This window comes from Euleptes europaea, chromosome 6, assembly GCF_029931775.1.
Source record: "Euleptes europaea isolate rEulEur1 chromosome 6, rEulEur1.hap1, whole genome shotgun sequence".
Classification (NCBI taxonomy): domain Eukaryota; kingdom Metazoa; phylum Chordata; class Lepidosauria; order Squamata; family Sphaerodactylidae; genus Euleptes; species Euleptes europaea.
Genome location: NC_079317.1, coordinates 78,276,641 through 78,301,555, shown reverse-complemented (window position 1 = coordinate 78,301,555; position 24,915 = coordinate 78,276,641). Strand labels below are relative to the sequence as shown.

General features: G+C 43.2%; 1 protein-coding gene across 1 annotated transcript in view; it reads right to left on the bottom strand.

Annotated features, from left to right (window-relative positions):
* Nucleotides 1-19,734, bottom strand: part of ELP4 (elongator acetyltransferase complex subunit 4) — a 179,974-nt gene extending 160,240 nt beyond the window's left edge. Inside the window, exons 1-2 of the mRNA XM_056851933.1 lie at nt 19,548-19,734; nt 13,524-13,559 (exon numbers count right to left, since the gene is read on the bottom strand). Coding sequence (XP_056707911.1) covers nt 13,524-13,559; nt 19,548-19,734 — 223 coding nt within the window. The remainder of the gene's footprint in view (nt 1-13,523; nt 13,560-19,547) is intronic.
* Between the last annotated feature and the right edge of the window lie 5,181 nt (nt 19,735-24,915).

Below are 24,915 nucleotides of genomic sequence, written 5' to 3'. Positions count from 1 at the left end.
CTTTTCAGCAGAAATTGCCTGGCACCTGTTTGAGGCCAATGTGTGTGACAGACTCTGAGAACCACATAATCAGTATATTTTAAAAAATGATATTTTACAGGAAGATTCCTATTATTAACATCATTTCTTTACCATTAATTGTTTCAACAATAATAGCAGGTATAAAAAAAAAAAGTCCTGCTGAGTCACATGGAAGGTTCATTAGGTTCAGCATTCTGTTCCCAACAGTGGCCATAAGCGAGGCATGAAGGAAAAAGCCTTTGCCTGCTATTTGCCCCTATAGATGTTATTCAGAGGCATACAGCCTCTAAACATGGAAGTTCCATTCAGGTATCATATTTTTTTCTATACAAAAAATTATGTAACTGTTTATTTCCTACATGAAAAAGTATGTGTGTGTGTGTGCTTCCATATTTTAAAACACATATGGCAACATCATAATTGGTAATGTGAAACAAGTAATATTTTTATACAGCTGAAACCAAGGCAGCTTACTTTACTAGTCTGCTCTTAAAGTGGTTTAAATAAGGCTGATTTTAATTTTGAGCAGTGAGACTAACTAAAGCAAGTATTCCAGTTTAATTGTACAATGGATAAAACAAGGGTGTGGTTTAGATTACAGGTTGAATATTGGCTCAAGAAATACCAGCAGGCGGCTGTGAGCAAAGATTATGCGAACATTTATTGAGTGAGCATGGCTGCATTTCATAGCTCAGGTTTACAATGTTAGGTCTTCAAAGAAACAAGGAGTTGCAAGAAAACTGAGGTTGCTTTTTAAAGCACTGCTTTGGTTTTCCTTTTGCTAAGCTCATAGTAAACAGGAAAAGTAAAACTCTCAAAGAGCAACCTAAATACCAAAACACCTCGCTCTGCTACAGTACTCAAAGGATTAAACATGTTTCAGAAAGCATCTACAATGTATCTTGAATGGTTAAAGTCGATGCTTCTGTAAGACTCCTTCAATTCTTCAATTTGTCACATACAGAATAGCTTTTTATTGATTCATTTCTAGGTCACTAAACTTTTGTTTATTCAAAAGATCTAAAGTGCACTCATATGGGGCTTTTTGATGCTGTCCACTGTTTCCAGCTTCAATGCTCATGTTGCTATTCAAAGCACACACTGCTTGGACCCCACCCCCAATGTTTCTTACAGGTATTTCTGCACCACTGAAACTAGCTTTTCTTGCATTTCTGCTACACCACTTAACCTGCAACTGAAGGATTTTTCATAAACCATGAAAAAGTGAGTTGCAGGTATTTATTTAAAATATCTACACCGCCTCTAAGTAAAATGCCTAAGACAGTTTAAAAGTCAATAAAAGCACATAAAAGTCATAACCAAACACTACAAAAGCAGCTAAAACATTAATACCATAAAGCAGCAAAAAGTTACAAAGCCCTAAAAGCAGAAGATAAAAATCCTAAAAGAAGCAGTTAACGAAAGACTGGACCATCTAAAATTACAGCAGATGAACTTGAAGGCAGAAGCGTAATCAGTCATGTAAAGGTAAGAATCAGGAAAATTCAGAAAAAGAGGGTTGCACAAAATCACATAAAACTTGGGTAAACATTTTTGTTGTTGTTGTTGTTGGTATCTAAAAGGTTGCAATTCAATGTCTCATGAGCCCCTCTGGGAAGAAGACTCTGAAACTCATCATCCTAACTTTATTACAGTCATTGACCAGTACTACAGACTCTGAAACTTCAGGGCCAGAACAGTTCATGTCCCTGGTGCTCTTCCATCTTGTCTCTGGCATTGGAAGCACACACTATCTTAATGGCAGACTGGGTCATGTGGAAGAAGGTGCTCCTCCAGTACCTTACTCCTTGTACGGTGTCATAGGTAATAATCACCACTTTGAATTGTGCCCAGAAATGAACTTGCAACAAGCATAATATTTAAAAACTGGTGATATCAGGTTCTTGTAGCCTATGCCACAAGCAACCTATCTTCCTTAACTTTGACCAACTGAAGCTTCAAGACAGTCTTCAAAGGCAGCTACATTAAGAGTGCATTGCTGGGATGTAATCAGAGCATTTTATTTTAATTTTATTATATTTCCGCTCTCATTCCCAGTCTGACCAGGCTCAGGGTGGGTAACAACCTTTAAAAATCACATAAAATCATAAAACATCAATTAAAATCCAACAATTAGAACAACTATAAAACAAGATGGTGTAAAAATAAGAACTTAGTAGCCACTGTGGGCCGGACAAGCAGGTAAACCCCCACTGATGACAGTAGTGGGGGGAGATGGGGAGGCCAGCAATTATGGACAACTTGCGGTGGTCCTCAGTTATAGGCCTGGCAGAATAGCTCCGTTTTATAGGCCCTGCGGAACTCCTTAAGGGTAACTCCTTAAAGCATGGGTAGCTGTGGACAAATATCATAGTTATAGGGAGCTTGGGTGCACAATATGAAACAGAGAAGATTTATCACTCCATGTGTGAGCCTAGATCTAACGGCAACTGCAAGCAACATATCTGCTCCTTACAAAACATCTGCACTATAACTCTAAAATATGACCACATCAACAAACAACAATACCTCAGTATTATCTTCAATTTAGCAGTCCCCATTCAGCCCATTACCCCCACCCCCACCACCACATTGGGTCCGAAAATCCACTGCGGATATAATCAGCTAGTAATCTGCATATTGGGCACCTTACCTCAAACCCATAGATGACCTCTTCCAGCAGTCTCCTATAGTTGTTAACAACATGGGGGACAAAATAGAATTCTATGGGATCCCATATGTCAAATCCCACGAGGTCAAGCATTTATACCCAAGTATTACTTCTGGAACAAATCCAAGTAGGACCAGAACCACTATAGCAGAGTACACTCAATACTGATTTCTGCCAACTGGTCCCAAATGATTTCAGGATACTGAAAGCTGCCACGAGGTCTAGAAAAACTAACAGGATTGCACTCTCTCTGTCTCTCCCATCAAACACTGCCCATCATTGTGATCAACATAGCCTGCGCCTGAAATCCAAATTCAAAACCTGATTCAAATGGATCCAGTTAATCCAAGTAGATACTGAAGAGAGTTGATGGAGACATAAGATGTGAATTAAAGACAGCCCATTTAATGGGCAAAAAAAAAGATAAACTACATATCCAGTTACTGGTCATATTTCTCCACCTCCACTCTACCATGAAGTTCACTGGGTACAGTGCAGCCAGTCACTTTGTTGAAGCCTAACCTCTCTCAAGGGCTGTTGTGAGGAGAAACTGGGGAAGGGGAGAATCACATACGCCATCCTGAACTCCGTGGACACTGAACACACATGTACTAGGTTAACATGTTATTACATCCCTAGGTCTTGTCAAAGAGATCTGGCATGTTGAGAAATAACTAGCATGTTTTAAATTTCCCCCTTAATCTTTTCAGGGGTGTCCCCTTCATATGAAGCTTCCCACATTATAGGTTCATGCTTTACCACACACACACAAAATGACACAGAAATCAGTATCACTGAAAAAAAGATAAATATAGCACATTGGTTTTAGAGCCCGCATTACTGCTTTACCATGCATGTAAGGGCATAAGAATTGCCGGTTAAGATGAGAGCAGTGGTCCATCTATTCCAGTATACAGCTTCACACAGCAGCCAACTAGTTGCCCCAGAGAGCCAAACAGACAGGGCATAGAGGTCGAGGCTCTCTCCTGCTGCTGCCTCCCAGCACTGGTATTCAGAGGTTTGCTGTCTCTATAGATGGAGGCTCCCTGGAGAGAAGCATGGTGTAATAGTTAAGAGCAGTGGTTTGGAGTAGTGGACTCTGATCTGGAGAACCGGGTTTGATTCCCCACTCCTCCACATGAGTGGCAGACACTAATCTGGTGAACTGGATTTGTTTCCCCACTCCTACCAGCTGGGTGACCTTGGACTAGTCACAGCTCTCTCAGGCCCACCTACCTCACAGGATGTCTGTTGTAGGGACAGGAAGGCGATTTTAAGCCGGTTTGATTCTTCTTTAAGTGGTAGAGAAAGTTGGCCTATAAAAACCAACTCTTCTTCTTCTTTAGTCACCATGGCTAGTAGCAATTGATGGACCTTTCCTCCACGAATTTATCTAACCCCGTTTTAAAGCTGTCTGTGCTCGTGGACATTACTACTTCCACTGGCAATGAATTCCACACTTATGTACGACTCAGAAACCATATAACTTTAAAATCCCAAGGCTAGGCAAAATGTATGCTAGTCTGTTATCTTGTAAAGAATATGAAGTATTAAAATATGCACTACATGGAAGAATAAAAGTGATTACTTAAAGATTTAAACTTATTAGTGGCATTAGAACATTAGAACCCCTGTAGGTAAACTATGAAACCTATGGGAACGGGAAAGTGCATGAAGTATATTTACACTAACCATGTTCTGTAGATAGTCTATACTAGTTGCCCTAGAGGACCTGAGATCCTGTCACAATCCATCAGTATTATTTTATTATCCTCATCACCAATAGTCAGAGTGTTATAGCACAATAGTATGACCTAAGGTGAGCATTTCCGAAGTTATAGAACTCCTCACCTAAATTGCTCTAGGTTATGGGATGAGACTGCTTTTTATCATTTCCACCATCTAAATTCCATCTAAAATATTTTGCTAATGTCCACAGCAGTCATTAAGCTCAGCAGTCTGTGTCACTTGTATTTAATTAGCACATGTCAATACAAAGTTAGCAAACATATATGTTACAATACTTGGCATGCTGCCATTCAGCAGGAAGGTAAATTTTGACAACTTATATTTTGTATAATTATATTTAGCAAATCACCGTTTTGTACTTTTCTAGAGATTACCTTTTTCAACTTTTGAAAGGTGATAAAGTCAATTATATTGACAAGTGATGAGTACCCTTTAACAGGCAGGTTAAATTGCATACCTAAAACAAAAAGATAGCTAATTAAAATAGCTGAGATTACTCCGAGGCTTAGGCAGAACAAGAATAGTCCTGCCTTTAACAAAAAGTTTCAGCTTAAAACAACAACAGCAGCAAAACCCTGACCTCAGCTACTGAATAAAATCCTTTTGTATGATAACCTTTAACAACAGGGGACCTCCCAACAACAAGGAACACACAAAAATTAAATTAACGACAGTCAAGCAAGAATCTGTGTTTATATCTTCCTTCTTATTAAAATACAGTTGCATTTTAGAAAACTAGAAACAGATAATCAAATTTTCAATAGAAAAAAGAAAAATCACAGTGACCTTTTGTTTGCTGAATTATTCTCAACGGAAATACAAACACAATATCAGCATTATCTCAGAAAATTAAACCAAAGTAAAAGCAATAACATGACTTATTTCAGATTTATTTCTATGCCCAGCATTATGTATTTCATTCTAGCATCCAGAGGATGCTTCCCCCCACCCCGGTAAAACCTGTATGTTATTTAAGCATCCCATACATTTCTGTTCCTGGCAAGAAATACTGAGCTTTGTGCCTGTTTTTCCATGGTGTGAAAAGCTACACCTTTTGAATGTCTGTCTGACATTTAATATGTAATGGCATGAACCATTTAAGGAAAAAAATGGTAAGTCTAATAACAGAATGATTGTGTAGCTGTAGAAAATTAAAGCATCTTAACTGATAAGAGAGATGGATTCCAGGCTTCCCAACTGGAAGCAAAGCCAAAATCTGACAGAAAAATGGAACTAGTTTCTTCTTATTTCTCTATCATAGAGCAAAAGGGACCCTGTTGAACTTGGTCTCCTTGTTCCGTACTAAATTGAGGGAGCAGGCACAGAGAGTAGGAGACATATTTAGTTGCTTACCAGCTCTAAAAATGTCTCCCATTTTGTAAAGTCCCAATCCAGGAATTTGAAGCAATGTAAGATACTGAAATAGGCTCTCCCATGTCAGAATGAAAACCTGATTATTCTAATCATACATTGTACAAGCAATGGCTCTACGGTTCACCATATTCCTGAGCAGGTTTCTGCAGTGAGAAACCTGAGAACCCTTTACTTCCATCTTTGCCTTCTTACTCTCTTCCCAGCACTAAGCAAAACAGGCTTCTACAACTGCAGGCCAAATTTGAGCCAGCAGGATCTGAAGTGAAAAGACAAGTGTTTTACATGACCTTCTTATACAGAACCCACTGACCACTTAGGTGGCCAACAGTGCTGTGACCTTCAGACGCCTTCTAAACCCCCATATGTTTGCAAGCATGTTGCTTAGTTTTCAGCCCTGTGAACACTTACTCAACAGTAAGTCCCACTGAACAAAGTAGGACTTACTTTTGAGTAAGCATAGCATCTTCATGGTCCGTGAGTTGAGGGGCTTAAAATTTGGTGACTCCTCAAGCCCTCTGACCCTGTTCTAGGCAATAAAGGGAAAAGTAGGTAGGAGGAGCTCATTAGAAACTGGAATACTCTCATTAGTATTACAGGCCCAAAGTAAAACTAACATTTTTATTTTTACAGCACAACTTCTCAATGATGATTATATCAAGGTTGGATCAACAAATGCAGCTGATTAAGGTAGTGGAATGGGGTATATAACTGTTGAATGTGCTAACCCATAAAACACAACTCCTTGCAGGTAGAAAATTTAACACAGAGAGAGATTCTGTTTTAGGGTCACCCCTCTGGCTTCTGCAGTGCTTGAGTTCAACTTGGAGAGAACACAGGGAACCTCCCCTTCCTTTTTTTTTTTTTTTTTTGTAAACCTTCCCATCGAATAAAGAGTTCTGGAGAACTCGGGATCTTCCACCCTATTCTGTGTCAAAAATCTGACTTGCATGCCCTTCCCTTTTCTCTAGATACACAAAGGTTGACCAAGGTTGAACAGTGGTAGAAAGAGACGACTTTGTATACTCAGAGGTACCCCGATAATTAAAAGGTTATAGTTATATAGCTATAATAGTTATATCTTACATTACTGTATTTGTGCATTTGGTGGTGTGGTGTGCAGGACATATAGTAATCATGTGGCTCTTTGGGTTGATTGTAGTTATGAATGTGGCTCTCCACAGGCTGCAGAGTGAGTACCGCTTCATTAGAGACACTTGCTCCAAGAATTTGCAGCATAGAGGTTGTACTTTAAATATTATTTAACAGGCTCATGAGTCAGTTTGTTGTTCACTCTTTAGAAACCCCTAACAATTAAAAGAAACATTTTAATAATTTATTATTACATGGTTAAATTAACCAGGATAATATGCATCAAATAATGAAGATGAGCACTTAATTTGCAAAGGGAGCTAATCTTAGAGTAATGAAATTTATTCTTGATTTATAGACTGTTAAAAAAATAACCTTTTTAAAGCACTTGGGAGTATAACACAGAAATATTCGCCTAGGGGCTTAACTCTGACAGCTTCTATCTCATGATATAGAAAGCTTGTCTAGACTAATCTTATGACAGGATCTTATAGTTGTCTGTATTACTGACAAGCCAGTCTAAAAATAAAGCTACAATACAGACTATCTTGCTTTAAAACCAATTTCTAAAATTCAGATAATGATTTTAGAATTATACCAGATCTCTTTCCTATTTAAAATGTCAGGATCTAGATATTAACTGCTTTCATCTCCAGTTTTCCCCCCAAAGATTATCTGTAGACTGGCAACCTTTTAAGAATGCCTATACCCCAATAACTAAATTGATTCACTATGTCAGTGAATGATACCAGAAATATACTAATATGTAGCTACCTTCTTCTAATCTGACCATCTTATTTCAAACACCAGCAGCCTGTCCATTTTTTCAGTATTAATGAGATGGATTCAAACTACAATCAGAACTCTGCTTACAGAATGGATCTGTAGGACAAGCTATCAGGTGGTGATTAACCTCTGAAGCTAGAAGCAATTAAAGGGCAACCTATGCATTTCTGGTATGTTGACTGGTCTTTGGGGCTGTGGAAAGAAGATTCTTCCAATCCCCAAAGATGAGACACCAGCTGCTGGAGGCTTTACATCCTCTCTCCAGAAAAACTTCTTCAGGAGGCTTTTTTGTATTCTCATCTGATGCAAGACAATATTAAGATGTGAAAGGTATGTTCCTTTTAGATTTACAATTTCAAATCATTTATTATTACAGCCAAAGGCCAGCATAAAATATAAAATATACATAAAATAAATCCTATATTAAAATTCTACAACTTCCACTTACAGCATCTCATCTGTACCAGTTAGTCTGAAGGTTTACCTATATGGTCTTTGTTCTTCATAAGTGTCTTATGTTTCCAGCAAACATAGGAGCAAAATTTTGCTACAGAGTATGAGATATAGCTCACCCTATCTTCCAATAGATCGTCTACCAAGGAGGTCTCAGAGGTGTGAGGGTGTACAAATCGAGATAGGAGGGGGGTGATTAAACGATTTCTGGCATCATTATAACATTCGCAATGAAGCAAAATAGGTGTTAGCATCTTTACCATATCTATGGAGCAAAAACATTTGCATGTCTCCCTTTGGCAGTGGATTTACAATATTTTTAAAAGATCTTTCAAAACATTGTTCCATTTGCAATATTAAGATGGGAAAACTATGTCCCTTTTAGATTTGCAGTATTTTTAAAAGATCATTCAAAACATTGTTCCGTTTGCATGACATCTGATCACTAAAGAATCAAGTGTTTGTTATGTTCATTTGGAATACAGGCCTGTAGTGCTTCCCTTAGGATTAGTCCAGAAATGGAAACACCTAGCATTCTAGGATTGCGCCAGAAAGATTTTATACCTTACGAGACCAAAATGGCCATGGCCAATGAAATTTCTGCATGGATGCTGGCTAGGATTGCCAGCTCTGGACTGGGAAATATCTGGAGATTTTGTGGGTGAAGCTTAGAGTGAACGGGATATGGGAAGGGGCGGGATCTCGGCAGGGTACAGTGCCATAGAGTCCACCCTCCAAAGCAGCCATTTGCTTCAGGGGAATGGATCTCTGTGGTCTGGAGATCAATTGTAAAAGCAGGCGATCTCCAGGCCCCACCTGGAGGCTGGCAATGCTAATGCCAGCCTGTCAGCTGTATGAGGACACAGATGGCAGGAAAGCCATAGCAATAAGCTGTAAGAAACCTCCTTTTCTTCCAGGACTCACTTGTTAGGGCTCCACCAGCACCTCTTCCCCATGGATGCATGTACCAGACTAGCTCTGAAGACCACAATTTACCTTCTTCTAACCCCCAGAAAAGATTAAGCTGCTATATTGGCCGGGATCAAACATAACACTAAACTATGGGTTTAGTTTTATTTAGTAATTTTTTATTTAAAACATTTGCTAGCTGTCATTCGATCTTTTAGGAACTCAAGGCAGCTTACACCATAAATAATAATAAGTAAAAGTTAAAGGTCCCCTGTGCAAGCACTGGATCATTCCTGACCCATGGGGTGACGTCACATCCTGACGTTTACTAGGCAGACTTTGTTTACGGGGTGGTTTGCCAGTGCCTTCCCCAGTCATCTTCCCTTTAGCCCCAGCAAGCTGGGTACTCATTTTACCGACCTCAGAAGGATGGAAGGCTGAGTCAACTTTGAGCCAGCTACCTGAAACCAACTTCTGTTGGGATAGAACTCAGGTCGTGAGCAGAGCTTGAACTGCAGTACTGCAGCTTACCACTCTATGCCACGGGGCTCGTTGTATAAATAATAATAATAGCATACAATAAAATGCATAAAAATACATGAACATGCTAGTTAAAAAAATAATAAAATGTAAACTGCCGATCAGCAGAAAAACTAACAGGCCCATGGTCATCACGGAGGCCATGAAATCCTGAGCCACTACTGGCAGCTTGGTATCGGCATAGACGTGAAGTCACCCAGGACCACCAGTCTTGGACTGCACACATAAGACCTGCTCGGGCAGCTCCAGAAGACAGGGTGGATAGTATGCCAGCAGTCACCCACTTTCAGGAGCACACACTCAGAATTGGTAGACGGTTGGATGAGGCAGTTCCTCCTTTCCTCTTGCACTCTTCTCTCAGACTTTTTTTTTTTTTTTTTTTTTGCCAAACTCTGGTTATGGCCAAACTGCCACAGACCCTGATTTTGCCCAGCATAGATATTAACGGAGAGTGTCAAGAAGTTGAGGTCCCTCAATTTCTTGGATTGCATGATTTTTTTGGTTCAGCCCTAGAGGCCTATGAATTTTGTGCTGTTGGGATTTTAGACCAGCAAAATAGTTTCCTTTTGAAACCTGCTTCTGGGGAGAGAACAAGATAGGCAACCAGCTGCTTCTCGTTAAACCTTTCTCTCCCCTTTCTGGAATGCAAGGCCGTGCATTGCCATGGTAACTAATCGGTCAGCCATCATGATGATGTCCAGGTGCAGGTAGTTCTGCAGGCTTCCTCACCTGAACACATCAGTTAGGGAGCCAGCATTTTTGACCAAATGATTAATTAACAACTAATTCCTTTCGTTTTCTCAATTGGCTTCTATGAGCTCATCCCTTTGAGAAAATGGATATAAGGACAAACCAGCCCTAAGCAAACTATGCTCGTTGGGGGCACAGCAAGAAGGCTGTGCAGGCAGCATCACAACCCATTTGATTTTGGCCCTTGAGGGGGAAACTCTGGTTAAGCTGACCTTTTGGAGAAACCTTTGGATAACCTTTTGAAACTCTTGAATGCTGGAAGCATCTTTGGAACTTGGTAACTATAAACCTGATGCAAGAAACCTTTGCCAATCCTTTTGAACCAAAAAGGTTTTTGAATGTATTAGTTAGCTATGCTAAATGGTTTATTATTTTATTGCCTATCACTTCATGAAACCCTTTTTCTTTCCTGTAAACCAGCATAAATCTTATAAATAAATTGTTAGCCTTTAAATAGATTGTGTCTTTTGATTTTGGGATTCCAAGCCTAAATCTAAGTGCCTTGTGTGAGTGTGAAACCACCTACCAAAAACCTAAGACAGTTTTGGGAAGTGTGAACAGTCCTGGCTAGGTCTCAGACTGGCAAGAAAAGTGTCACACTGAATTTGGAGCTTGGCTGGAGTTACCCTGGACTCCTTGCCTGGAGGCTCACCCTTTTGATCCAGGGTTGGTGGCAGCTACTCATTAATCTTGGGGTTGAAGACCTGAGTTTAATGTTTTGTCTTTTTGGGAAACTTTTGACCAAACCAAAGCAGCCCAACTGGTGGAGGCTGGTTGGAGCTCTTTGACAGGAAGCAATATCAACAACCAGGAAATATCGCAGAAAATTAGAGCTACTGAGGGAGAGGGAAAATTAGAGCGAAGAAGGCACATACAAGAATCATTCCTAGTTCGCCATTACATCTGAACCAAATTACTACGTATACTTTACTACTTTCCCTTTGCCAGGCTCCAAAATCTGTCTTTACACTACAATGCATGGTTGCAATCAAAAAGTAATATTTACTGTGAGTCCCCAACCAAGACTTCTTTTCAGGATGGCCCTTTTGACAAATACAAATGGATCCCCCAATATCATGGTTCAGACTTGGAAAAAAAAAACAATACAAGATGATCATGTGTCATTGGGGGTAGTAGCAGCAGTGAAGGGTGGGAAAAGTTAGCATAATAGTTAAAATCTTCTCTTAGGATTGTCATATAAGTTTTTAATGCTGTTTATGTTAACTAAAATTCCCTCCTAACCAGGGTTTGTCTAACATACTCTAGTCACAATGGGAATCTCTTGCATTATACACAGTGATAAGCATGGTTAAGGCTGGAAAGGGAAATGAAATGGAAGTTGTACTGCAAGGAGAAGGAGAAGGAAGAGAATGCACAAGCATACGGTCCACACCTAATTGGCTGACTAGCGGGGGTTATCGCATTATGTATTCCCAGTGATGTATTAAGAGTTTGAAAATGTTATAAAAAACATCGCTTTTAAAAGGATTTTTGGATACCATGGCTAAAAAATGGTTGGAAGACGTCACAGCTAAAGGGGCCAAACAAAGTGCGAACAGTATTTTTTATAACAAACTCTTAATACATCAATGGGAATACATAGAAAGTGCGAACAGTATTTTTTAGAACATTTTCAAACTCTTAATACATTGCTGGGAATACATAATGCAGTAACACCCTAGCATTTCATCATAATCTTTATCTTCTCAGTCATCCAAAAGAGCTACACTGAAACACTCTCTGCATTTCCAGAATATATCAGTTTAAATTTGGCATTACATAGTAATTAAAACAATCCAATGGGCACGACCTACCTATGTGAGAAAAGCTGATACTTTATGGCACACCCTGACTCACATTATCATTTAGTGAGAATTCCTTAGAAAGTGTTACCCGTATAAACTCGAGTATAAGCCGACCCAAATATAAGCCGAGGCACCTAATTTTACCACAAAAAACTGGGAAAACTTATTGACTCGAATATAAGCCTAGGGTGGGAAATGCAGCAGCTATGGTAAATTTCAAAATAAAAATAGATACCAATAAAATTACATTAATTGAGGCATCAGTAGGTTAAATGTTTTTGAATATTTATTTCAAAGAAAAACAGTAAACTAGCTCTGTAAGTGGAAAAGAGGGTCAACAAAAACAATATGGTATCAACAATAAGGCATGGGAAGAATGCTCCCGTTTGGTTTCTTTTCTTCTCTCAGTGGATGGCTTTGTAATTGACACACTCAAAATCTGACCTGTCATAATTAGACCTTTTCACTGTTCAGGAATGCATTGCTGAAAACTGACGGAGCACCAGAAGTAATGACCTACCCTATTAATTATAGGAAGGCCTTTACCCTTCACCCGTACTTGAGGTAGGTCGAGGAGAGCTTCCTCGGCCTCAGGCCAATCTCTCCTCCCCGGCCTCCGTAGGGAGGAAGAGGCGGAGCCTGGGCTGGGAGGAGGCGGCGCCGAGGCAGGGAGGCGCAAGCGGCTTTGTGCCTCCGGCTTGCGCGAGCAGCTGAGGCGAGGCGGCCAACTCGGATCCGGCACGCGGCCCACCTGGCTTTGGTGGGGCTTCTGTGAGCGGCTCCTCGCTCGCGCTTGGCCAGAGGCGGCTGGAAGCGGCGGGCTATTAATAGCAGGAGCCGGGGAGCCGCTGCGTGCCGGCGAAGGAAGGACTGCCGCCGCTGCTGCTGCTGCTGGCGTCGCCGCAGCTTCTTGGGGAGGCAAATATGTAAAAAAAAAAAAGAAGGAGGCAGGGGGGAAGACGCTGCGTTTGCTTTGCTTCTGCTTGGGAGCTTCCTCTTGGGTTGGAGGAGGGAGGCGCTTTGGGGAACGGTGGCGGGTTGCTGGCTTGCCTCCTGGTGGGAGCCTCTTCAGCAAAAGTCTCTCTCCCGCCCCCCCAACGCTTCTGGATCCCCTTTCAAGTTTCTTCCTGTTGCAGTTTCACCGGGAAGGGGAACACCCGCTGGAAGGGAGGGAGGCGCGGTGACAGTGGGACCCTCACTCGAGTATAAGCCGAGGGGGGCTTTTTCAGCATAAAAAATGTACTGAAAAACTCGGCTTATACTCGAGTATATACGGTACTTTCTTCTGATAATTTTTCTTGAAACAAAAAGATAATACTATGACTTTATAAATACTAGTAAAACATGTATAACATATTGGAAAAAGATATACTAACCAATAAGAAGAAGGGTTCCAACTGCCAAACCTCCACCTAGGAACAATGTAAATTCAAGAAATGAGAACACATATTAATGATTCCAAGAATTAATTTGTAACATTGAGGAAAGGTGATACAGGAAGTTAAAAATATAATGTGAAAAACATTTTAATTACCTTTATAATACTTCTTACAATTCACTATTAAATAATTACATATTACATATAATTATATATTACACACCACAATTACTTTCACAATATGGTGAAAAGATCCTGTAGAGCTCCACATAACTAAACTTAAGGACTTTAATAGTGCTGTTACAGCTAGTAATTGCTCATTTAGTCAGAACGTTCTTTTTCCCCATTTGAGCTAGAATTTGAAAGAACTGATGCAATTAACTCATCACTTCTATTTAATGACAAGCAGTGGTGCAGTTGAATACAATGCTGTCTGAGTGGTTTTATATTGGTCTGGGGATCCTTGCTTCCGTCTTGTATCAGTGCAGCCCAAAATCCCTCCAAAAAGCACATACCAGCACAAGTAACTTAGCCTAGCTGCTCCAACAAAACTACATGAGGGCAACACTTCCATTCAAAAACTGGTGCCTTTGCTCCAACCACAAAGCCCACTGCTTGTATACTGAGGGGAAATGCCTTTATTCTGCTGTCCACCATCAGCCGTATCAAGGAGTGTAAGAGAGTAGATGACACCACTCTCCCATCTTGAGTGCATAGCATCCCTATTTGTACATGAAGATACATATGTCCTATAATATAATATCTAGATATTTGAGTTGAAATGCCTGTTTTACAATTTATACATTTCTTCATATACAGGCATGGGCTTTATTTTGGCATGCAGAGGTAATATGACAAATATCCTTTTTTCATTTGTCTGAAGAAAGGTAGTAGAGAAGCGTTCTAATGAATAAAGAAATCATTATGGCTTGTATTCTAACAAATGTGAATGGAAATCAGGTTGTGGAATGGGGTATTTCTGCTTCTTCCTTCCCACTGTAAAAAGGTAAAGGTCCCCCATGCAAGCCCGGGGTCATTCCTGACCCATGGGGTGACATCACATACCGATGTTTACTAGGTAGACTTTGTTTACAGGGTGGTTTGCCAGTGCCTTCCCAAGTCATCTTCCCTTTACCCCCAGCAAGCTGGGTACTCATTTTACCGACCTCAGAAGGATGGCAGGCTGAGTCGACCTTGAGCCGGCTACCTGAGACCAACTTCCATTGGGATCGAACTCAGGTCGTGAGCAAAGCTTAGCCCGCCTGTATTCTCTTCCAAAAACAACATCTAAAAGTGAGGGTATCCCTCTTAAAGTGGCTGAGCACCTGCAGCTTGAAGGGAAATCAACATAAATCAGGTTTTTTAACTTGCTTGCTAAGGGTCCTTTGGCTGTAAACCCATGTTGTCTTTGTAATCCCATGGTAAGGTCCAGTGCTGTGCAGAGTATTTTGCAGTCACTGGACTTGCAACTATTGTTAAAAATAAAGCTAAGATATAAAAGATACAATGTAGAATTTTGGAACAATAAAGAGACGTCAAAAAGCTAGCTGTATTAAAACAGTTTAAAGATGACTGGAAAGGTTACAGTGAGCAGTTAAGAATCTAACATGTTAACTGAACTTGAGGACAAACTAGCTGATTACATGGACCCTCTTTCCTACTTTTGCCAAACCACTTCACAAGACTAATCAAATTCCAGTTCTATGAGGCAATATTTAGCCACTTGTTATTTTTGTTTACATGTGTTTGTTGTGTTCTTACTGTTATGGTTGACTTACTTTGTAGGGGAGTATTGGGTGAAGGATTTTATAGTTATGAGATGCATTTTAGTACAATGTTGAGACCATTGCTGATGGATCGTGTGTGGGTTCTAAAAGAGACTATTTTGCTCAAGGTAAAATAGAGTCCTATTTAAATCACTATCAGCAGAATTTTTTTTTTTTTGCTAAACAAAAAAAGAAAAAGGAAGTAACAGAAAAGGCTGCAATTCAAGTGTATGAAAAGTGTTTGGCTATAATAGTCAACATATTCTACATATAATTTGTTACCATCTTAGTACCAAAAGACAAAATATATTAACCGTGCAATCCTGAAGGGGGGCGTGGAGCTGCTTAGGAGCCAACATGACCCCAGCGCCGGTGTCCGTACAACTTGCGTTGTCCAAAGTGTTACAGACGCCAGAGCAGGGCGACTTGTGCCGACTCCAGGGAACGCAACACGGCAGCATGAGCCTTGGGTGCCAGTGCAGCATTTTTCCAGAGCAAGCGCCCATGCCGGCATCCAGGGGGGCCTTCCTGAGGTGGAGCTTTTGCCCTGGGAATGTCCCTTTTTGCAGTCGTCAAGGTACACCTGCAAAATACCTGGCATAGCCCTGTGAAACTCACAAGGTTTTTTAAAGTGCATTTTTGTTTAAAGTGCATTTTTCACTTGTTTTTTCTGGCCGGGAAGCCTCTCAGGAGGCAGTGCGGCTGCATCATCACCAGCCGTCACCTAACTACTCCCCCCACTCAGAGTTTCTCTGCCCACAGATAAAATAGTATATTTTATTGGAAAACCTAGATGGGCAGAGAATGAGAGAAATGCGTAAACTTTCAAAGCAACCATTACTGCAAGGGCAAAAGTGGAACTAAGGAAAATTAGAATGGAAAGAAAATAATTGAAAGGCTCTAAAATGTGACCTCTCATAGTTTGGTTCTCCCCACTTGTTATCATCTTTAAACCATCCTCACCTAGGAAAGACAGTCCACCTATATAAGATGGCTATGTAGTATAGGGCACCATCTAAATTTGTAAATGATAAACTGGGATTTTATAATATTAGATTAGAACCACTTTTATTAAGTTTATGTGTTATTTTATATATTTTTAAATTTCATATGTGTATTAAACTGCCTTTTATACTCATATCTGGAAGGATGTGTGATATTATAATTTTAATTATAATTTTAAAGGCATGTAATACTATTATGTATGTATGTATATAAGTCACAGCTGACTTATGGCAATCTCATAGGGTTTTCAAGGCAAGAGACATTCAGAGGTGGTTTGCCACTGCCTGCCTCTGCATGGGCTGAGAGAGTTTGGAGAGAACTGTGACTGGCCCAAGGTCACCAGCAGGCTTCATGTGGAGGAGTGGGGAATTGAACCTGGTTCTCCAGGTTACAGTCCGCCACTCTTAACCAGAACACCATGCTGGCTCTCATGTAACATTATTAAGCAGTTATATTTTAGGATCACATGCAAAGGTTTGCAGATATTTTATTACAGAAGTGAAAATTCACAAGAAATGTGTGCACTGAAGTACTGCATAGGAATGATCATGTTAGTAATCAGAAAATACTCAAACACCTGAAGTAGGCTTGATCCCCCCCAATACACTAGCATTTCTATTCGTTATGCAACAGCAACATAACATTCAATTAAAATACATTTGTGTTCAAGGTCTTGAATAAGTGCTGCCAAAGTCCATGGTTCTAGGTCAGATCAATAGTCAGGTTTAATCTTTGTAAAGCCACTTTTGCTATGAAGCAGGATACACAAGTCTAAGCCAAAGCATTCCAGACAATGCCCAACTTCCCACACCCATTTAACTGCCACTGCTGCAAAACTAGTTGGTGGTCCTGTGGGTTGAAGTTGGTGCACCAGCAGAAGCAGCCAGGAGGACTTCAACACATGTCAGAATTCACTACAATGGCTTCATCCTTTCCTAGCCTGTCAGTTCATTTACATATTCCCTGAGGCATTCTAATTGAAAAAGTTAAAACTATCAGTGCATTCCTAAGGAGTGTTACTCCAGTCTAAGCCCATTGAAATGAATGGGCTTAGACTGAAGTAACTCTCCTTAGGAATGCACTGTATGTCAAGCACACAATGCCCTACACAAAATTACTAGACTTGTAGGCACCGTTAATGCCGGGACGTACTAAAACTAGGAACAGTGATTGCCCACAAACAATACATGCCTGCCCATAGACAATGCAAGCTTACCCATTAGGAAGAGAGACAACGCTTGCCAATATGGAACAGTGAGACCACGCTTGCCAATAGGGTACAATGAGACCACACTTGCCAATAGGGTACAATGAGACCACGCTTGCCAATAGGGTACAATGAGACCACGCTTGCCAATAGGGAACAATGAGACCACGCTTGCCAATAGGGAACAATGAGACCACGCTTGCCAATAGGGAACAATGAGACCACGCTTGCTGTACTGGCAAGTGTGGTTTGATTATTCCCTATTGGCAAGAATGGCCTCCACTGTTCCCTATTGGCAAGCGTGCATTCTCTGTGGGCAGTCATGTATTGTCTATGGGCAAGCGCTGTTCCTAGTTTTAGTATGTCTGGTCAATGCCAATGTGCGACATTGACTCAGGTGCGCGTACAAAGAACCAGTGGAAGATCTGGTGTCTGGGTACCATAGCCCCTTTAAAGGGCATCCCCTTTTTTAAACAAGGGCTGCCTCTCTTCTTCCTCAGAGAACACCATGCATGACACGTGTCACAACAACAACACGCACAGGCTCGTCTGTCCTTGAGCGCTGGATGTTCGCCGTGCCGACCACTGGCAGATAGACGCCACCACGGCGCAGGAACATGGCGCTTCCTCAACCCATCTGTTGACAGGTGACAGTTTTGCAATCAAAAGGTTCCTCCCTTGGCGTCTTTATAGCCCAATAAAAGCCACCGAGGCAGGAGAAAGTTTACAGATTTATCATTCAGCTGAATAACATGCTTTAGTCCAAAAGCAGAGGCAACCACTTTTAGTCCAGCATAAGATTATATATTTGCCAAGACGTCAATCATTACAAATTTCATGTTCTCCTCCTCTTTACATCATTCTTTCCCCACCTTAGACATACAAAGTCATGTTAAGCGCACATCATATCTCTCCATGCGACCCATGATCAGAAAATGGGGGCGATTCCTCCCCTTAGGGTGGGCAATTCACTATACTAATGAGGTAACACCTCTACCTCTGTCCTTGACCAAGTTAGCATCCTAATCCACAATTGCTGAAACAATGAATGCCCAGAGAAGTTCTGTGGGAGGCGAGCATGCATCATCCTTTTCTTATCTCCTGTCTTCTCCCAGTTACTTTTTGCAGCTACTATTAATTCACAATGGGTAGCCGTGTTAGTCTGTCTGCAGTAGTAGAAAAGGGCAAGAGTCCAGTAGCACCTTAAAGACTAACAAAAATATTTTCTTGTAGGGTATGAGCTTTTGTGAGCCGCAGCTCACTTCTTCAGATACAGCTAGAATGTGAATCCATCTGTCTTTAAGCAGACATCTGTCTGTAATTCAGCAGTTGGAAAGAGAAACTGCTGAATTACAATTGATATTCAAACTAAAGTCAATGCATTTACCTGGGTTGAATAAAGACCTTGCATTCATGGCTCATGACCAATGCTGATTTCTCCACACCCACCTCTCCCCTGGACATCACAGACTCTTCTGCATACCACACCTAATCCCATCACGCCTGCTATTCACATTTACATACCAATGCTTGTCTGAATTCACTCTCCTCTACTTAAAGACAGATGGATTCACATTCTAGCTGTATCTGAAGAAGTGAGCTGCGGCTCACGAAAGCTCACGCCCTGCCAGAAAATATTTTTGTTAGTCTTTAAGGTGCTCCTGGACTCTTGCCCTTTTCTACTATTAATTCAAAGAACCTTTCACCCGTTACCTTGCAGTCCCATGCCTGCCTATTGCTCCGTCTACCAAAAGCATTTATTCCTTTGGCTCCTTTTCTTATTTAACCCTTTGGCCAGGCCTACACATCCCACCGCGGGGCAGCGTTGCAAGGTTCGGCGCCGAAGATGCTGGGGGGCACAGAAGCCCACTGAGGGGCTGGCAGGCACCTCTCCCCCTGGGGAAGCAGCAGCAGCAGCAGCAACCCCGCCCCTCGTAGGCTGCCCAAAGACCCGGCCGCCGCCGCTCCCGCCAAGCCCGCAAACAGCAAAAGAAAAAAAAAAACATGGGCCTGGAAGAAACCCGGAAGCGCTGCCGGCACCAACCTAGCACACAGTCCAGGGAAGGGAGCCCGCTGGAAAGCAGGAGCTGCCCGTGCCGCACCGACGGGCGGGTGCCCGGCAGAGCGGCCCAGCGGCCTCGGCCGCCCCCGCCGCCCGGCGCTTTCCTGTGGAAACTCGTGGCCGCCCCTGAGGGCGGCGGCAACGCTCCGGTCGCCAAGGCCGCCGCCATCTTGGCCGCCGCTCTGTTGACAAGGCGAAGGGCGGGCTTCAGGGGGCTCAGCCAATAGGGAGGGCGGCGGCGCGCAGGCGCAGTTGCGTCGCGCTGGAGGGGTCGCCGTGGCTGCCGGGCCCGAGGAAGGTGAGTCGGTGGCGGAGGGGCGGCTTGAGCTCGGGTCACGTGGGTAGGGGGTGCCGCGGGCCTGGCGGAGGGAGCGTGCGGAAATGGGCCTCTTGCTCCGGAGAAGAGGATGAGAGGGAGGGCACCTTGGCCCTCTTCTGGGCATGGGGTAGGGGGGCACTGGGGGTGTGCCGGGAGGTCGTTGGGAATTTCCTGCACGGTGCAGGGGGTTGGACTGGATGTGACTTTCTTGTATGGTGCAGGGGGTTGGACTAGATGACTCTGGCGGTCCCTTCCAACTCTATGATTCTATGAAGACATATCTGAAGATGGTGTTAATTCCTCTCCCTGCACCGGTACAGAGGCCTCTTTCAGCGGTGGCCGTATTGCCAACTGGTTGGAGAGAAAAAATAAAGCCCTGAATTAATAGTAGCTGCAAAAAGTAACTGGGAGGTAGTTGTGACTTTCTTGCATGGTGCAGGGGGTTGGACTAGATGGCCCTGGTGATCCCTTCCAACTCTGTGATTCTATGAAGGCATATCTGAAGATGGTATTAAGAGGGTTCCTGGGGTGTTATTTCCACATGGATAGCCGTCTGCCACCAATGCTGATTCTGTGACCTTAGGTAGAGCATGATAGGGAGGGCATCTTGGCAATCTTCTGGGCATGTAGTGGGGGGTCACTGGGGGTGCAGGGGGGAGGTCGTTGTGAATTTCCTGCATGGTGCAGGGGGTTGGACTGGATGTGACTTTCTTGCATAGTGCAGGGGGTTGGACTAGATGACTCTGGTGGTCCCTTCCAACTCTATGATTCTATGAAGGCATATCTGAAGATGATGTTAATTCCGCTCCCTGCACCGGTACAGAGGCCTCTTTCAGCGGTAGCTGTATGGCCAACTGCTTGGAGGGGGCGGGGAGCCCTGTTTCTCATAACAGAGGGTTCCTGGGATGTTATTTCCACAAGGATAGCCATCTGTCAGCAATGCTGATTCTATGACCTTAGGCAGAGTATGAGAGGGAGGGCACCTTGGCCATCTTCTGGGCATGGAGTAGGGGGTCACTGGGTGTGTGGGGGGAGGTAGTTGTGACTTTCTTGCATGGAGCAGGGGGTTGGACTAGATGGCCCTGGTGGTCCCTTCCACCTCTATGATTCTATGAACTGTAGTTGAGCGGTTGCTTGAGCATTAGGCGAATGGGAGTAGTTGCTGAGAAGTCCGTGGATGCGAAGCCCACCACAAGCGAATTGTGCGGTAGCTGTATTGCCAACTGCTTGGAGAAAAAAAAGCCCTGTTTCTCATAATAGAGGGTTCCTGGGACGATACTTCCACATCTTGGAAAGCCAGTTTCCATACTTTAAGCCTCTATTAAAGAGTCAGGACTTTTTTCTTCAGGCCTGTTTGCAACTGAAGGTTACTGTCACTGGTAGGGTTGCCAGCCTCCAGGTACTAGCTGGAGACCTCCTGCTATTACAACTGATCTCCAGCTGATAGACATCTGTTCACCTGGAGAAAATGGCCACTTTGGCAATTGGACTCTATGGCACTGAAGTCCCTCCCCAAGCCCTGCCCTCCTCAGGCTCTACTCCAAAAACCTCCCACCAGTGGTGAAGAGGCACCTGGCAACCCTAGTCACTGGGCAGGCCAGGGGGATGGTTACCACCGAGGGTTGCCAACTTCCGGGTAGGGCCTGGAGATGTCCCAGAATTACAATGGATCTCCAGACTGCAGAGATCAGTTCTCCTGGAGAAAATGGTAACCTTGAAGGTATTACCCCTCTGGCATTATACCCTACTCTGGCATTATACCCCACTGAGGTCCTTCCCCAGGCTCCACCCCCAAATGTCCAGGAATTTCCCAACCCAGAGTTGGCACCCCTGTTACAACCATGTCCAAACCAGGCAAGCCTTGTGGTGGACAGCAGCTGGGCTCAGCTTGAGCAAGCCATGCAGTGTTTACTGCCGGGCCCTGCTTGGGCAAGTTGTGCACTGGCTGCCAGGCAAGTTCATTTCTAGCCTGCTTTTCTCCCCAATGGGGGCCCGAAGCAGTTGAAGTCGGTCTCATCACCTCCGTTTTATGCGCACAACAACTTTGTGAGGTAGGTTAGGTTGAGAATGTGTGAGTGACCCAAGGTCCAGACTTCCTTGGTAGAATGGGGATTTGAAATTTAGTCTCCCAGATCTTAGTGTGATGCTCTAACCACTACACCACCCTGGTTGCACACAAATTACACAGTAGCAGCTGCCAGAACCAGCAATATGGTTATAATAGGACTGAAGAAAAATGTCCTGACCCTTTAGTAGAAGCTTATCGTATAACGCAGAGGCTTAAATAATATCTTGTTAGGCCTCTGTTAAAGGAACAGGACACTTTTCTCCAGGCAGTTGGCAACTCTACCCAACCTTGGCAAGTTGTGTGGTGGCCTCCACGTAAGGGGGGGATTTCCAGGGCTATTTTGACCACCTGGCCTTCCCTTGGTGAAAATTCTCCCTCGCCTGCAATATGTGTGCCAGAATCTGCTTATCTTACTTGCTAACGGAGGTAGTATTGGCTCTGGGCATTTTTTTTTGGTGTCAAGTTACGGCTGACTTATAGCAACCCCGAAAGGTTTTCAAGGCAAGAGACATGTAGAGGTAATTTGCCCTTGCCTGCCTCTGCATTACGACCCTGGTATTCCTTGGAGGTCTCCCATCCAAATACTAGCCAAATACTAAGTACAACCCTACTTAGATTCTGAGATCTAATGGGCTATCCAAGACAGGGTGGCTTCAAAAAGGGGCTAGATTCATGAAGCATAGGTCTGTTCATGGCTACTGGCCATGTTGAGTAAAGAGGAACCTCCACATTCAGAGGCAGTAAACCTATGAAACCCAGTTCTAGGGTGCAAAGTTCAGGGGAAGTCCTCAGTCAACAAACAGGGCATAGAAGTCCACCAGGGCAACTGGTTGCCCCCTGTATGGAACAGGATGCTAGACTACAAGGACTATTGACTGGTCTGTTAAACAGGGCTATACTTCCTATGAAAACTTCCCTGGGGTGGGGGGCAAGCCCCTTTGAGTGTAGTGGGTTTTACTTTAGGACACAAGCATAAGCTTGGGCTGCATTAATAAGTATGTTTACTATAATTCCCATTGGAATCAAAAAGTCTCACTGCTGTGTAGACATAGTTAGAATTGGATGATGAAATGTAAGATTAGACAGTTTCCCCCAAATTTTGTGTTTATTAGCAAACTGGCAATTGTTGGGCCTTTGGAGAATTAAGGCAGCATTTTTATACAGAGACCTCAGAGGTTTTAGTCATATTTAGGATCACTGTTTAGCAAAAGTCAGAGATTGCAGGTAACTGTGTTGATCTGAATCAAAATTAAACAAAACAAAAAAGAAAATTCATGTAATACCTTTTCTTAACACCAACTAAAATAACTGTCAAGGTCTACCCCAGTTCCACTGCACCAGACTTTTCAAATGAGGAGGAGTCCCTCTCAGTCCCTGAGATCTCTGAGGCGTAGGCCCCTCTTGAGCACTCCAAAGGCGGGCCTGGAGGTCCTGCCATAACAACCAGTTGTAGACCCTGCCCCCAGTGAGCCAACAGACCAGGAACTGCCTGCAAAGCCCTGCATCCTAGCAGAAACTTCCAATGACCTGGAGCCACTGTGGGAAGTCTGCCAGAGCAGGAGACAGGGATCCAGTGATGGAACACACGATGAGCAGCCTGGGGTTTTCCTCTCTCCAGTCTCTCCCAGGAAGGAGATGAGGTGTAGTAGCTCTTGACAAGAGCCAGGACTTTAACCAGGTTATCAGAAAGGACATGGATCCAAGCTTCTTGGATAACCCTGCAGAAGCTTAGAAGCCTTGTTGGTTCACCACCATCCATGAGGCGAGCTGTCATTGCCTTGGTTTCTGCCTGCTTGCCTCCATACCCTGCCTCATGCCTACTCTGCCTTATTCCTGCTGGCCTCGTACCTGCCCTGACTCTTGTCTGCTTGCCTCTGGCCAGCTTGCTCACCTTGACTCCTGCCACTTGCCTGCCTGTCTCCAGAAGACTGCTGGCTGCAAAAAAGAACAACAGCACCAACTAGTGTGCAGACTTTTGAGTTCACCAGAATTTTTCATTCAGCCTAATGAAGAGATCTAGAGAACTTGAAAGCTTATATGCCTATTTATTTATTTATTTATTTATATCCCACTCTATCCCAGCCAAAGCCAGGCTCAGAGCAGCTCACATCATTACATACGATCACAGCCATATAAATAGCATTAAAACCATAATTCCATAGTTTTAAGATCCAGCTGGTGCCCATTTCATGGGCACACAGGTCAGCAGCCAGCCCGGAGGAGAACTGATCAGGACTCCCAAATTAAATCAAACCCAAATAGAATAGGGGAAGGGAGGACAGCTGTGATGAAAACTATTGCTGCCCTCAACATAGGCCTGGTGGAATATCTTAGTCTTACAGGTCCTGTGGAACTGCACCAGATCCCGCAGGGCCCTGGTCTCACTAGATAAAGAATTCTGCCAGGGCCGAGGAAGCCCTGGTTGAGAACAGCTGGATACTTCTCGGGCTGGGGACCACCAGCAGGGTGTTGTTTGTGGAGCGCAACACTCTTGGGGGGGGGGGCATACCAAGAGAGACAGTCCTGCAGATATGATGGTCTCAGCTCATTCAGGGCTTTGGAGGTTAGTATCAACACCTTGAACATGATCTGGTACTCCACCTGGAGTTAGTGCAGTTGCTGGAGCACCAGTTAGTTTTCAAAGGCAGCCCTATATAGCAAGCAACATAGTAATCTAAGATGAATGTGATCAGAGTGTGGATTACTGTGTCCAGATAATGCTTTGCAAGGAATGGCTTTAGCTGGCTGTGTCAATTAAAACATTACATTTCATGGAAGCACTGCATGCCATGGAAGAGACCTGAGACTCTGAATGTAGGCAGCACCACCAAGATACAATTCTGTCTCTTCAGTGGGAATATTACCCCCTTCAAGACAGTCTGACTCCTCAGTTCTTGAGCATCGTTATTGACCAACAGGACCTCGCATTTGTGTGGACTGAGCTTTGGTTTATTGACCCTCAT